At 30.3% G+C, this 16,188-nt stretch overlaps 3 protein-coding genes across 3 annotated transcripts in view; 2 read left to right on the forward strand and 1 right to left on the reverse strand.

The window, feature by feature from the left end:
- Window positions 1–620: 620 nt before the first annotated feature.
- Window positions 621–5,585, reverse strand: tfpi2 (tissue factor pathway inhibitor 2). Its single transcript, XM_056479109.1, has 5 exons — window positions 5,401–5,585; window positions 5,090–5,260; window positions 3,701–3,880; window positions 1,837–2,004; window positions 621–1,101 (listed from the first exon to the last, which is right to left on the reverse strand). The coding sequence occupies exons 1-5, from the start codon at window positions 5,480–5,482 to the stop codon at window positions 1,001–1,003; spliced, it is 702 nt and encodes a 233-aa protein (XP_056335084.1). The 5' UTR covers window positions 5,483–5,585; the 3' UTR covers window positions 621–1,000.
- Window positions 5,586–7,389: 1,804 nt separating this feature from the next.
- gngt1 (guanine nucleotide binding protein (G protein), gamma transducing activity polypeptide 1) lies at window positions 7,390–9,267 on the forward strand. Its single transcript, XM_056479111.1, has 2 exons — window positions 7,390–7,485; window positions 8,944–9,267. The coding sequence occupies exons 1-2, from the start codon at window positions 7,390–7,392 to the stop codon at window positions 9,067–9,069; spliced, it is 222 nt and encodes a 73-aa protein (XP_056335086.1). The 3' UTR covers window positions 9,070–9,267.
- A 1,659-nt stretch (window positions 9,268–10,926) lies between these two features.
- The window catches only part of zgc:85777 (uncharacterized protein LOC405871 homolog), a 37,145-nt gene continuing 31,883 nt past the window's right edge, over window positions 10,927–16,188 (forward strand). Inside the window, exon 1 of the mRNA XM_056479108.1 lies at window positions 10,927–11,166. Coding sequence (XP_056335083.1) covers window positions 10,972–11,166 — 195 coding nt within the window. The 5' untranslated portion in view covers window positions 10,927–10,971. The remainder of the gene's footprint in view (window positions 11,167–16,188) is intronic.

Below are 16,188 nucleotides of genomic sequence, written 5' to 3' on the forward strand. Positions count from 1 at the left end.
AATTTAGAAAATCAAAACATTTTCCACAAGAAAGAACGCTTTAGTTACAGTTCCAGTTAAACATACTTTACCTTATAAACAGTTCTTACACTTTACAAAATACTGTATTAAAAAATAAAGTTAACAAATTCATATTTTATCAAAATAAAATAGGCATGAAAAATATATGACATTAATAATAAACATCCTTCATTATATCTTAATTAAAAACAATATATAATTGTTATATTTAATATTTTCTTATACAAACACACTCACACACAGACACACGCATATATATATATATATATATATATATATATATATATATATATATATATATATATATATATATATATATATATATATATATATATATATGTGTGTGTATATGTATATGTGTGTATATATATATCATATGCATATATATATATATATATATATATATATATATATATATATATATATATATATATATATATATATATATATATATATATATATATATATATATATATATATATATATATATATATATATATATATATATACATATGATATATATATATATATATACACACATATTTACATATATACACATATTTACATACATATATAAAATCACATATATAGTGAGTGTATACAGTGAACTGCCATCTTTAATACTATAAGATCAGTGCAATCATCTGTCAATGATGGGTGTTTACATAACATTGTTTTCAATCAAAAATGGAAAACATTTTTATGCATCTTGGCTGTTGTTTAACACTGACATTTATCTTGCAAATGTGTTTCAAAGTGCAAGTTTTCGTAAACGATACCATAAAGTTCTTTGTGAACACGATTATGTCGCCATCTACTGGCCTTTTTTTTAGCTGCATTCGCTGATCTGTGTAACAGGGATCATTTTGCTAACATTGTCATCGGTGTGCAAAACTTGTCAAAATACCAAAAGCAAAAACGTCCATTTTTACTACATTGTTGTTATTCCCCAAAACAATGAAAATGACTTCATGAACAATTATTTGTTCGTCTTCTCCCTCGATGGCTGAGGTTTCACTCGTCTCAGGTACTGCTTAGAAACTCTCACCGATTTTTTTGTGGGACTCCAACGTTTGCTCCCTGAGAACAACAAGCGGTGAAATTAAGATAAAGTTTTTTAGATGTTAGTAGGAATATTGATTATTTTAATGATATCTACAAGTGAGTGTACTCAAAAACAGACAAAATTCAAGTTTAGAAGATATAAAACTGGTATAAGAATCCAAATCTTGTGGTTTGTCAGTTCCGCCTAAATGGATCAACAAATTTTTTCATGTCACCTTATACTTCTGTTTCTCATCAAACTTCTGAGCAATCAAATGCTTTCTATTATCTGCCATGCCCCGCCCCCTTCGAGACGTTTCTTCTTTGATCTAAACCACTCTCACCAGCAGAGCTATGCGAAAAACCAAACGCTTGTGGGTGTTTTTTAAAAAGGAGGAGGAGCTACTATGTCCCACCCTCTCTTCATGTTTCAGTTGAGATTACGTCAAACATCGAATATAGATGCACATTTCAAAGCACTTCATGAGACTTTAAAACCCTGAAAATAATGCTGCTACCTTTACATCAGGGGTGTCCACACTCGGTCCTGGAGGGCCGGTGTCCTGGAGAGTTTAGCTCCAACCCTAATCAAACACACCTGAACCAGCTAATCAAGCTCTTACTAGATATACTAGAAACTACCTGGCAGGTGTGTTGAAGCAAGTTTGAAATAAACTCAGCAGGATACCGGCTCTCCAGGACCGAGTTTGGACACCCCTGCTTTACATGCTATTAAAACAAATCCAAAGTGAACAAAAGTAGCATTTTTACCACAAACATCGACGCAGCTTTGCTTGGAGATGAAGTTATTGTTGCTTCCTCCGCATCCGCTGTATAAGAACTCCTCGCATGTCTTTGTAGCTGAGTTGTAATAATACCTTGGTATGGATGCTGAACACCTTCCTTTATCCAAAGTATCAAGGCAAATCACAGGGATCGCTGAAATATTAAATGAAAACCACAAAAATCATTAGTTTTGATCATTTAAAGGAACTTCAAAAATGTTTTAGGTAAAGCCAGGGTCCATTAAAGGGATAGTTCACCCAAATATTTAATTCTGTTATTGAAAACGTATGTAAGTGCCAGTATTTCAAAACAAATGCTGGTAGCTGGCACCCATTGACCTCCATAGTAATTTTTGTTCTACTATGTAAGTCAATGTATGCCTTCAGCATTCTTCAAAATATCTTCTTTTGTGTTTAACTGAAGAAAGAAACTCAAAAAGGTTTAAAACCCTGTGAAGGAGAATAAATGAGACAATTTCATTTTTTTGGGTGAACTGTTTCTTTAAGTCAACAAACTGGAAAACATTTCAGCATGACGGCCGTAAAACAAGCTTATTGAAAAACAGATGAAAATAAAAATATCTTAATGTGTTCCAATGAAGACCATTAAGGTCACAACAGGCACACAGGTGCCGTAATGTGCTGCTCTATGTTCCGCTCATCCATTTTATTAATGCCATTGACATTTTCTCACCAAATCATTATCTACATTCTGAACTTTATTGCTGCCATTTCATCTTGAGTTTAAATAAATACATTTTATAACCTCTTCAGTCTGTACAAGCTTACAAAAATTAAAGGGATAGTTCACCTAAAAATGAAATTACAGTCATTATTTAAGCTCCCCATTTGTTCCAAACTTGTTTGAGTTTCTTTCTTTTGTTGAGCACAAAAAGAAGATATTTCGAAGAATGTTGGCGACTTTCAACAATAGTTCTATTACACTCTAAAACGTTATTTATTTAACCCAATGTTTGAGTTAAAGATATTTGGGGCTTTGTTGGTTTATTTTAACCTTTATTGGGTTATTTATTAATAACTCAACCAGTTGGGTTAAAATTTTTGAATATCAATGGTCAACTGATTTAACTGACACATAACAGCTGTATTAATATGATTGTGTAATCTTGTTTTTGCGTCATAAAGTTCATTTAAGCTCTAATGCAATAATATTGTTTTTTTTTTTTTATCAAATTACCTCTTCCTGCCATGACTTTTATAACCGTTTGACCAGCACTCTTAATTATTGATGATACAAACGCCTTCTCCACTTCATAGCCGATCTATATTAAGCAGATAAAACGCTTTCTCTACCTCCCGTGTTCATCTCTACGTTTTTTTGGAGGAAGTAATATTTATTAATGTTTATTATAATAATTATTATTTATTAATATTATTATGCATTAGGTTAAAATAACCCAAAGTTGGGGATTGGCGCTATAACAATTTATAGTTAGGTTATATAGGGTATTTTTAACCCAACTATTTTAACAGAGTATAGTTTGTATAGATGTAGTATAGTATAGATGTCCAAGGCTTCTAGTTTCCACAATCTAAAAGTTATTTGAATGCTGGGTCAAATATGCACAAAAAGTGTCATTTAAATCAAAAAATTGATAAAAGGTGTCTTTTAAATCTAAGTTAAAAATTTTGATTGGATTTTTCCATTTTTGACCCAACATTGGGTTACAACAACCCAGTATTTTTTTAGAGTGCAGCATTCTTCAAAACATCTTCTTTTGTGTTAAAAAGAAACGCATTAACGTTTGGAACCACTTGAGACAGAGCAAATAGTGAGTACATTTAAATTTTGGGGTTGAACTGTGTCTTTAAATGAGAAACATGCCTACTTTTCGGAGGTTTGCAATATTCTATGCATTCCTGTGGGTTTCGAAAATTGTTCTCATTCCCTTGGCAGCCACCATAAGTGAAGGGTTCACACTGCATGGAGGTCATATTGAAGAAATAACGGCTGAAGAGGCCACGGCAGGGCCCCTCTTTCTTTTGAAAACGACAGATCTGGGGGATTTCTGGAACAAAACACAAGTCAGAGTGAGCATTTCAGAAGATTACTCACGAGCTCAAGAGTGAACAAAATGACTATGACCATATTTTTGTAAACCGCAAACCTCGTAAAAATAAAGGTTTAATGGTGATACGACATTTACTGTTCTTTCAATTTAATTAAAAACTTTTCTAGATGTCATTTAAGCCAATAAAAAGGTTCTTTGAGGAAACCAATGGACCCAAAAAACGTGTCAATTTTTTTTATATATATAGTATATCTAGAGTCTGAGAGTTCAGAAAAATCTAAATATTGAGAATATCACCTCTGAAATTCAAATTAAATTCAAATTAAGAAAAAAATGATATATAATTAATGTATAAATTTTAAAAATCAAGTCCAAATTAAGTTCTTAGCAATGCACATCACTAATCAATAATTAAATTGACATATTTATTTACTTACTCCCAGGGCCATTTATATCGAAGTTGATATTTAGTATCACATAATTGGTGTTTCGTAAAAATCTAGTTTTTATGAGGTGAGTTGTTAGCCCAACGCTCAACCCACAATCTGAAGGACATACACACACACTAGGGACAATTTAGCTTTCCTAATTCATCTACAGCACATGTCTTTGGACTGTGGGGGAAACCGGAGCACCCAGTGGAAACCCACACCAACACGGGGGGAGCATGCAAACTCCACACAGAAATGCCAACTGAGCCAGCCAGGACTCGAACCAGCGACTTTCTTGCTATGAGGCGACAGTGCTACCCACTGCGCCACCATGCCACCCTGATATATCTATTTACTTACTTTATTTATATAGCACTATACAAGTCATTGATCATTGTGCTGTACACAAATTGTACAATTAGAATTGAAAAAGGAAGATAAAATAACAAACGAATGATATGAGAAAATAACATACAATACATAAACCATAGAACATACAGGGAAAAAATCATGCTCTGGTGTTATAGGCCTTAAATACGTAAAATATGGTAGGAAAGTTACAACATTCCTTCAAAGAACATGACCTTTAATTAATATTTTAATGATTTTTGTCATTATTTTTGTCAAAATAAAAAAAAAAATTCTATGTTTTTATATGTTTTGACTATTCCCACAAATATAGCACAAGACTGCTGCCTGTCCAGGGTCACAAATGTGTATTGTTTACTGTGCATTTTGGTGAACTGACAGCATGTGCACCTAAAAATGAACGTACTTGGTATCCTGAAGCAAGTTTTCTGACATTCCAAGAAAGACCTGAAGTTGTTTTGGTTTCCTCCACAGCCGCTGTAGCTGAACTCTTCACACTGCTGGCTGATTGTATTGTAGTAAAAGCGCTGAATGTCGTCATTACACGTCCCTTCTTCAATTTGCAACAGACAAACTTCTGTGAGGGAATAAAGAATTTCGTATAAAAATATTAAAAGCTGAATTCACGTATCAGCATTGAACAGAACGCTCGTGTCGCCCAGTTTCAAAACTTTTTTTTCCGCGGGAGCCATTAAAAGAGCTCGATATTATCTTTACCTTTAGGTTGTAACGTCAGTCCGACGCCGCTTTCCAGCACAGAAATGATAAGCAACAGACCTCCGAGTAAATCACTCGCCATTGTGGTGGATTTGGAGTCGTGAGATCGCGTGTAAGTCTGATATGTTAATGTTATGTTGCTCGCCTGATATGACTTGACTTCTCACAATCGTGGGCTTATAAATGGAGATTCTGTCAGGGGTGGAATTGAAAGGGCGGGCTGAACTTAGTCATTTCCATCACAATTACACGCAGAACTACAGCGAACTACGTCTATTCCCATTCCCAAAGGAGGAAATAAATAATGACTGCATATTTCACAACATTAGAGTTGTTTCAATGCCAGATTTATATTAGTCTTTTATATATTAATATTAAAATATACATTATTTTTATGTGAATACAATACAATATATAAAAGTACAATATTTTATAAAAATTGTATTATAAAATATTAGTATTATTATAGTTAATATCATTTTATTATTTTGGTGTGTGTGTATATGTATATATATATATATATATATGTATATATATATATATATATATATATATATATATATATATATATGTATGTGTGTATGTGTGTGTGTGTATGTATGTATATGTATGTATGTATGTCTGTATGTATGTATATATATATATATATATATATATATATATATATATATATATATATATATATATATATATATATATATATATATGTACCAACATAATAAAATAAAATTATATATTATTATGTATAAAATTTACTATAATAGCATAACATATAACCAACAAAATAAAAATGTAATTATCATAATCATTATTATCAATATTAACAACGACAAATAAAACAATATATACCATAAAAATACTACATTATATCTAACTAATAAGAAAAATAGAATAATAGAATAAATATAAATATAGCAAAATATAATTATTATTATATAAATATCTTATATAAATGTTAAAACCATAATAGTATAGAATAAAAAATTATTATTATTTTACAATAAAAATGATAAGATGATACATAATATTGTCTACTCACAACAATCTAGTTGGTGTACTGAAACTAAATTAATAACCAGTATATAAAAAACTAAGAGTAAATAATTTTTAGTTTAAAAATTGGTTTAAAATTTATTCATGTGAAAACAAACTACTAAAATTAAATAAAACCTTTTTTAAAATAAAAGAAACCTATTTTAAGTTGATGCACTTCTTTTTTTTTTACATTATTTAACAATATAATTAAATGTATTACAGAAATTAAATGAATAAATAATTACATAAATATTGTTATAATATAATATAATATAATTTAATATAATATAATATAATATAATATAATATAATATAATATAATATAATATAATTAATATTATATAAAATAATATTATATTATATTATATTAGATTAGATAATAAATATAATTAATTTAATATAATATAATATAATATTTTAATATATTGCATAATATAACATTTTGTGAGAGAATGCATGTCATATCTTGTATGATCATGTATTATCTAATGTGACAGGTTAAGGGTAACATGGATTATCATGTTCATTACAGTAGCCTGTAATACTTTCTATGTCCCCTTGACCTACATCGCAATCCATCGCTCATTAGCAGAAAACCTTACATACCAATTTGATTATCTTTAGCACATAATTAAATTGTATAAATATGCGTTTCCTTTGCAGAATGTCTGTTAATCCACAATAATAGATAATCTCAAATAAAAAAGAAGACCATGGAAAGATAAAATAAGAGTACTTGTTTTAATGAGATTAAGAGATTGCAATGTTTATGCAGATTACTTTATAAACCGGATTGAGAGAGATGTGCAGAATCTCTGTCCATTTTCCAGAGTGGAGGAGACCTCACCGTAAGCAGCAGTAAGTTTGCTCATCACCAATATATTGAATATCATATATAATTCATTCATTATACATAACATGTAAATAATATGATTGTTTGATTTCACGCAGAAAATGCCGGTCATAGATGTAGAAAATATGACGGACCTGGATAAGGCAAAAATGGAAGTAACCCAGCTCAAAACTGAGGTGAAGCTTGAAAGGGCGAAGGTAAGCGATTGTGTTGTTGGCAGAGTTGGATAAATTACTTAAAATAATTAATCTATTTCTAATTACATCATTCCAGTTGCATTTAAATTACTTTTCTAATTAGTTTGTGTAAAAAGTTACTCAGTAAGTAATTCAATTAATTCATGCAATACTAACAAATCCACCTAAATCTCACATACAATAGAAATTAAACTCTTAATTCTTTAAATTGGAGTCAAACCGGACCTTTTAGTTTTATTTAAAGAAACTTTAAACAATATGTAAATAAAAACACACATTATTTTACATTAATGACACCATGATTAATACATATCATATATCGACATACATTAATTGAAAAATTATACACTGGATTTATAATAATTAGACTTAATATGCATAATATCTGAATAATTAATATATATATATTTTTAAATTATATATCTTATAATTTAATAAGGAATTAATAACTGATAACTAAAAGGTTCTTTGGAGAATCAAAAGGCTGATAAACCAAATGTGAGCATGGACCCCCCCCCCCCCTCCTCAGAAAAAAGAGTTTTTATTAAAATATCTGGAATCTCAGAGGGAAAAAACGAAATACTGTAAAAAAATAAATGCTGAAAAATCAAATTAAATTCAAATTACGAGAAATAAAGATAAAATAATTAATATATACATTTTAAAAATCAAGTAAAGTCCAAATTAATACATACATTTAATAAGGTATTATTTATAATACCTTATTAAGTAAGGTATTATTCCTTATGTCATGAAGTAATTCTCAATATTTTTTTTCTTAAGCACATGCAATTGTCTTGATAAATGATAAATGTTCTTCTTTAGTTAAAAAAATTAATCTGCAAAATATATATAACTGTACTTCTCTGAATAGATTTGTACAGAATGGTAGAATTTAAGGCAAGTATATTATATGTAGCTGTAATCAAATTACCTTAAAACTAAATAGTAATCCCTTAAAATACTTTTTCAGTGGAAAAGTCATTTAATTACACTAATTAGTTATTTTGTTAATAAACTGAACAAATAATACAGTTATTTATATACACCCAACACTGATTATTCCTTGTAAAAAATGCTGGGTTCCACACAATACCTTCATGTTGTCTCAGCTCAAATCAATTAAGTTAATTTAATTGTTTTTACAAATTGAAGTGGATTGAACATAAAACAATTAAGTTGTCCCCAAAAAACCTTAGGAATCAAGTTGTTTCAACTCATTTTAAATAAGTAGTTTGAACAAGCAGCTTTTTTTAGTGTTGACATACTGTTGGAATGCTCTGTGTTTGGTTTGATTGCCACTTAAATGCAAATATATATATATATATATATATATATATATATATATATATATATATATATATATATATATATATATATATATATATATATATATATATATATATATATATATATAAATCTACATTACATTACATGACAATGACTTCTTTCGATCAGGTGTCTAAATGCTGTGAAGAGATCACAGAGTATATTCAAGGAGGAGCAGATGAAGACCCTCTGGTCAAAGGCATTCCAGAGGAGAAGAACCCGTTCAAGGAGAAAGGCGGATGTGTCATTTGCTAAAGTGGACAGAAAATCCCCTAACATTCGCAGTTTAGTGTTCACTGCTGCCCATGGACACCTGCTAAAACATAATCCTAGCTGGAATTCGTTGCCCGAAAAAGGACATTCTCAAACACGGATAGACGTTGGTTAACTCTAAATGGCTTTTTTCCCTCCATTGTTAATGAATATTCGGGATTTGGACCCACATATGTTGTGTATTCCCCTTTGAAGTGTTGTAATAAATCAGACTACCGTTGTGCACTGATTACCAGAGATTTACTTGATGGTTGATTTGGGTTTCTTTTATAGGCAGCCAGCCAAAGGGTGACATCTGTGTGATAAAATAGGGCGAATGTGAAATATCTGAGTAATTAGGATGATAAATCAAGGCTTAAATGGTGGAGTAATTTAGCTGTTCAATAAAATCACAGTTTTGTGGAAAAGGGCCATAAAACTGTGTCTGTGTGGAGTTTTTGTCACCTCAGTATCCTCCAGAGCCCAAAAGGTTCATGGTTAGAAGTGTTGTGATGCCATTTCAAATAAAAACATGTGAAAATAAGCAAAGTTTTTAGTTTAAAACAGAAGCAAAAAAATTATCTGCTTTGGTAAACACCTTTGAATTTTCATTGGTCGATGGTGATGATGCAATAGGTGGGGGTGTGGCTCTAAATCTCTGCCCTGTTTGACTACTGTGTAAAGCGCTATACACTATAAATAAATTATGTGATGTGACCGAATTGCAAAAATCCTCATCGTTACGATAAGATGCTTTCTTAACAGGAGTTTTCTCAACTCTCCGAGATAAGATTTGCTTGTTATTGAGAGGAAAATATTCTGCATATATTTAAATATTGATATAAATATCAATCTTGGTATAGTGTGAATGGTGTCAGGATATCTACAGGTCTCATGTATTTCAGAATTATTCTTTATTTTGTCTAGTATCATAGTAGCTACACATTTATTATTATAACAGTAGGAAAATCAGTTTTTTTCATTAAAGACATTAATATCATAATTTAAAATTATAATATTAATAAATAACTGTTATTAATTAAATAAATATATATGCAATTCTAAATAATAAAACACTTCTTAATGCTAAATATAAAAAACAATAATCACAAATTAATATCAAGGAAACAACAAATAATTGGATTAAAATGATCTAATAATTTTAAAATAATACAAAATATAATAAAGATTTAGAGCTTTTATTAAATTTTTATTAAGCTAAACAGAGGAACACATTGCTGTTAAAAAGATATTAAAATATTGTAGTAATTAAAACAATTATAACCTTATTCATTTATTAATTTTCCTTAGGTTTAGTCCCTTATTTATCAGGGCTCGCCACAGTGGAATGAACCACCAATTCATAATTAACATAATTAATACAAAAATAGGAGTAAGCTTTCAGATAAACAAGTTATCCAAATTTTGGTTTAAAATAAATAAATAATTGAATAAAAAGAAATAAATACAAATTAAATGCATATGAATGAACAAAGAACGACAGTGGGATCCATGGAAATGTTGGAAAATGTTGATATAAAAATAATCTAAAGATAATAAAGATAAAATGATTTATACATAATGATTAAGATTCAAATGAATTACTAAATTTTGATACAAACAAACAAAAAAATGAACAAATAAATAGACTGCACATCTATAATAATGTAATTACCTAACTTACCTAACAGAAGCTACACATTTTCCAAATAATTATCATTTTCACGCAGTTTATCCGCATATAAATGCATTTTACATTTTTGGATGGGGGTCCTGAAATGGGGGTGATCATTTTTAGGGGACTTTAAACGCCTGTGCTAGAAAACTGCACATTCGACTTTGCGTTCAGCGAGGGGTGTCTAATGCGCATGCGCAAGTCAACACTTTTGTGTACAGTTTGCAAGAATGGCTCTTCGCGCAAAGATCTTGAGGCTCAGTTTGACTGCGAATCGTAATTTATTCAAAACAAGTGTTGTCTGCAACAAACGGCAGCTTTCAGAAAAAGCCTCTTCCAATCCGAAAGCATCAGTTTCGGCCGAAAACACTGACCATATTCTCTACACAGAGGAACATTTTGCATTAAAGGCGTCTTTGAGAAAGGTAGATATGCCCGTGTGCTGTACATTAGTTAATTAACATGTAATTATCCGTCGACAATTACGATGGATAATAGCACGTTATCCGTGGTTGTTTGTTGAGTGAATATATCTCACACGAATGTGCAGGTCGTGTCTTTCAGCGAGTGAATGTGGGTAAGAGGTCATTTACTGTGTCTGCACAGCTAGTAGCTTCTAAGGCGGTTATATTGATGCATTTATTCAGATTTTATGGTCAATGTCGGTCAAATTTCAAGTATTTTATGCAGGTGTTTGATATAAAGACTCAAATCTACGAACTGTAAAGGTTTTCCGCTTTGTTTTGATGCTTTCAGGAAGCTCAGATTGTCACGTGACGCGTAAACCGGCCTGTCAGCTCTGGAATAACTTTACACTGTTTTCACATTTTTATCTGTTCGGAACTGAACACTTTGTATTTTATTAAAGATAAAGTTAATAGCTGAATATTTATTAACTAAAACCATGTTTTTCTGATGATCAACGTCTTATTAATTAGAAGTGAATGTAAAAATATAAACATTTTCAATGTGACTTGTAATTACTGCATATGACCATGTTATAACTGCATCACCCATTTTTTTATTTAGCAAACACTGTAAAACATTGAAATTTCAAAATACAAAACAAAAAATATATAGATATATAGAATATATCTGTTAAATATATGTCTTAGATTGGTCAGATTTTATAATCTGCGAATTAGCAGTGTAACCCTATTTATATTAATGGAATTTAATGTTATTGTTTTTTTACTTTTGCAAAACATGGACACTTATAAACGACCTAAATTAAAGAAACATGCATATTTATTAAAGAAAAGAAAAAAACAAGTATGTCAACATTACAAAAAGTTTTATTTTATTTGCAAAAAACATTCGCATTATATAAGTTAATAAAGTGGTTTGTTATAAATGCAAACATCATTATTAACAAAATTGAGTCCTAAAATTGTATTAGATATGGGGAAAAGACTAATTATATCTTACGCATAGTTTTTTGACATTAATTTAATTGAATAGATTATTCAGCATGTATTTGTATTTGACACCTAAAGGTTGTTCTTATATACCTAGCTAAAATCTTATATACCTAGCTAATACCTATACCAAGCTAATATATATATATATATAAAAAAATTATAATATATATATATATATATATATATATATATATATATATATATATATATATATAAGGTTACTATAGACACAAAGACACATTATTATCAATAACACTTATTAATATAATAATAGATGTATTATTGTAAAAAGTAATACATGTATTATATTAATAAGTGCTATTAATAATAATGTGTCTATTTTAGGTATACAAATAAATTGAGCATAAATTACATATTAAGATCTGCACAAGTGTTATGAGATGTTATTACCAGTCCTGTCTTCTCCTCCTCAATGTAATGTACCAATAGCTAATCTTTTGTGTTAGCCAGTTCAAGGTGTTTCTTTACAAAGTGACAAAGTTAATTTCCACTAAACATCTTTACAATCTCTACGGCATGTGATAAACGTTTCATCATGAAATATATTCGATTTAATAAGACTGGATGAGTGAAAGTCTGTATAATTATACTTCTCTATCTGCCGTCTAGACTAGGAAGGGTTGCAGGGCTTGGGAAGGAAGTTTCTTTCTCTAATTCCCGGCGGCTTGAAGAGAATCGGAATAGGCTGGTGTGAGAAAGGATATAAGTGGAAAACAGAAAAAGCAACGGATAATGAGAACAATGCCGTAGCGTAAAGCTCAGGGACAGAGTTTATTAAAAGAACTCACCAGAGACAGAGGAACATTAAAACACTTTATAAAAGTCCTTGACTTAGAAGTGTGTAAACTGATTGATACGCTGACAGTCAGTTTAGAAACGTTGATTAAAAAAAAGGTTTTGTAAGAAGTCTTTTCCGTTCACCAAGGCTGTTGATTTGATCAGTAATATTTAAAAGCAATAATGAACTGTAATATTGTGGAATAATTTTTAACAATACATATTTAAATAAATTTATTTTAAAATAAGTGTTTTGTATTAAAACTGAATAAAACTAAGTTTATTTTTATGATTTAAAGCCCATTTAACTCTCATTATTTCAGTCTTTCTTCAGTCACTGACAAACCATTGTAATTTTAAGGTGCAGTTGGTGATCTGACAAAATGCTAACTGTTAGCATAATAGCTTTGAAAACACTATTCAAAGCCTGAAACATGAACATGCACCTTATAGATGACAGTAGACAACCAGATCATGTCATTCACCAGTTAGAAAAATGTATAATACTTTATAATACTACAAATCCCAACGAAAAACTATATTATATCTAGCACGTTTTCAGTTGTGTAGCAAGCAAAACTTGTCATAATGTGCAATATTTCATGCATGCAAGGATCGCTGGTCTCACTCTCTCACAAGCTTTGTCCAATGCAACTACTGTATGCTTAGTGATTGGCCGGCGGGGTGCAGGAATTACACTTATTACTAAGCCATACTTCTATGCTATTTCAGACTGAATATTCAAAGTAGCATGAAAAAAATATAGGGAGCGCGTCACAGGGTGTCATTGTTTAAAAATGAATCAATGTGAATATAAAACCAACTTCAGCTCAGTAAAGCAGGCTAGGCGGAATAACGCTATTTACTGATGTTTTGTTGTTAAACTAAATAAAAATCTACATTATCGATGCTGTAAAAGGTACTTTATGAAACTGAAAACAGTCACATTAATCGTTCTCCGGAAGATTTCAGTGGCTGAAAAACAATTCAGTGCATATAACCCATTCGCAAAACAACAGTATCTACATCAGCTTTGCATTACTAAAACACTTTTAAAACATAACATTACCTGTCTAAAAGAAATACTTCAGCCATGGTGTCATCTTTCCTCCAGCTTGCAAAAGTAACTCTGGATTCAGGATTTTAAAAAGTTTTCATTCAGCTTTTTTTTTTACTGCTGTTACTCTCTTGTGTACATGTGAACAAACGTGGATGTGCAAATGGTGGATCCGTCTGCGTGAACAGGGGTGCGCAGATGTACAAATCTCTTGACAGTTTGGGCTACTTATCAGAATTTTGGGAATTAACGGCCTGACAAATTTTAATTAGATGAACTTTTTTAGTCTTCTGACTTACCCAGAATATCAAAATACATATAAATACATTTAGATCATTTACTTTAATCATTATTATTAGAATGTAAAGAGACTTTCAACTAGCAGAACAAAAAAATGTTTCTGAAGACAATCGCCTACTGCACCTTCATTTGAACATTCGAAACATTTGATAATTCTTAATGATAAGACAGTTGTGCTGTTTTACATTTTTCATATTTCAAAAACATACACTGTAAAAAATATCCGTAAATTAGCAGTTTTACGTATTCATGTTTTTATTTTTCCCCGTTTATTTATGCTTTTGAATTGCATTATGGGACCTTGATCTTTCTCCCAAAAACTTTTAATCTTAAAAAGTTGGAAAAAAGTGACTTTTACTAATATTTTTTATAGTTTACAGTGATATATTGTCAGGGTTTGTGTTTTAGATTATGCTACAAAACCTTGTAATAAACTGCCTGTACATTTCTGTTCTTTTACAGACTTATTTCTCTCTATATTATTTCTCATACATTTTATTATTTTACACTACTAAAATGTCAATAAAAGTCACTTTGTTAAACTGTAAGTTTAAATTTTCGCAATTTGTGAATCACAAAATATGAAAATTGTTAATTAACAGATATATTTTACAGTGTATAATAAACTTAATCATAATAAACTTGACATTTTAAAATAAATATTATTTAACATTTATTATTTAGTTATTACTATTTAATACAAATTAAATAGGCAAAAACTGACAATGAATAATAACATATAATATTACAAAAGTATTTATTTAAAATAAATGCTGTTGTTTTCATGAAGAGGAGTCCTGAAAGGTAAATTGTACAAAAAAATGCAACTAATAAGAACCATGATTAATGATTGGGAACAAATAATAATTGAACACAGTAGAGCATCAGAATGAGGTAAAGATCTTGAAATTCCAGCTTTATTAAAAGCAAGTAATATTTTAATATTTAATACGTATTGACATATTAGATTTAAATAACTTTTTTGTAATGATTAATCACAACATTACTATTTTAATTGTAATTTTAAGCCATGGTGGGGTAGAGCTGAATAGAGAAGTGTGAGTTCAGTTTGCCACTTTGTTTTTAAATTTTACTCAGTATTGCGGCTTTTTTCCCCCTGAAGGTCAGTTTATGACTCAAGGTGAAATTCTTCACATTATTATTCTTAAGTAACACTAACATTATGTCCAGATAAGTTTGGATTAATAATAGTATGATTAAAACATCTAAAATGTTCACAATCAAATTCCGGTTAGCACTTCCCGGAAGCATCACCCTGCCGTGTTATTCACATTAATTCAATAGTCATGTCTTCTGGGTGCATGAAGTGTTGACAAACACTATTGGTCCGATTTCTGAGCTCTGAGAATTGAGGAATGTTTCCAACCTTGATTCAGAATTAAAAACCTTGTACTGTAGGTTCTGACAGGGCGGACCACCCTTCCTTTCTGCCCGTATTATCCAGTCACAGTCTTCTGGGGGTTTTGAATCAAGCTATACACACTATGACACTTCCAGTAAATGTTCTCTGCCAGTTTTTAAGGTTTTTCTTCATGCTGAGATTGTTATAGCTCACTATTGACCTCTTGCTTCCTTTCGTTTTTTAAGCGCTGTTTGTTTTGCGTACAGATTTCGAGTCGGGACGTTTTGGTTGGCTCGAAAAGCTGCACGTCTGTGTGTTTTCAGGGGAAATGTGCTGCTCATCCCTCTGCAGTATTTTTCTAACTTTTCACAGCTCATACTGATACTGTTTCGCTCAATCTGAACCCATTAAACGTACAAGCATGACAGAGAGCAGTCATTTCCACAGATGGAGAGCTTTATTGCCTTAATTGAATTAAAATGATTGGCTCATCACGCTTGAATCAACT

This window comes from Danio aesculapii, chromosome 19 (genome assembly GCF_903798145.1).
Source record: "Danio aesculapii chromosome 19, fDanAes4.1, whole genome shotgun sequence".
In the NCBI taxonomy this organism is placed as follows: domain Eukaryota; kingdom Metazoa; phylum Chordata; class Actinopteri; order Cypriniformes; family Danionidae; genus Danio; species Danio aesculapii.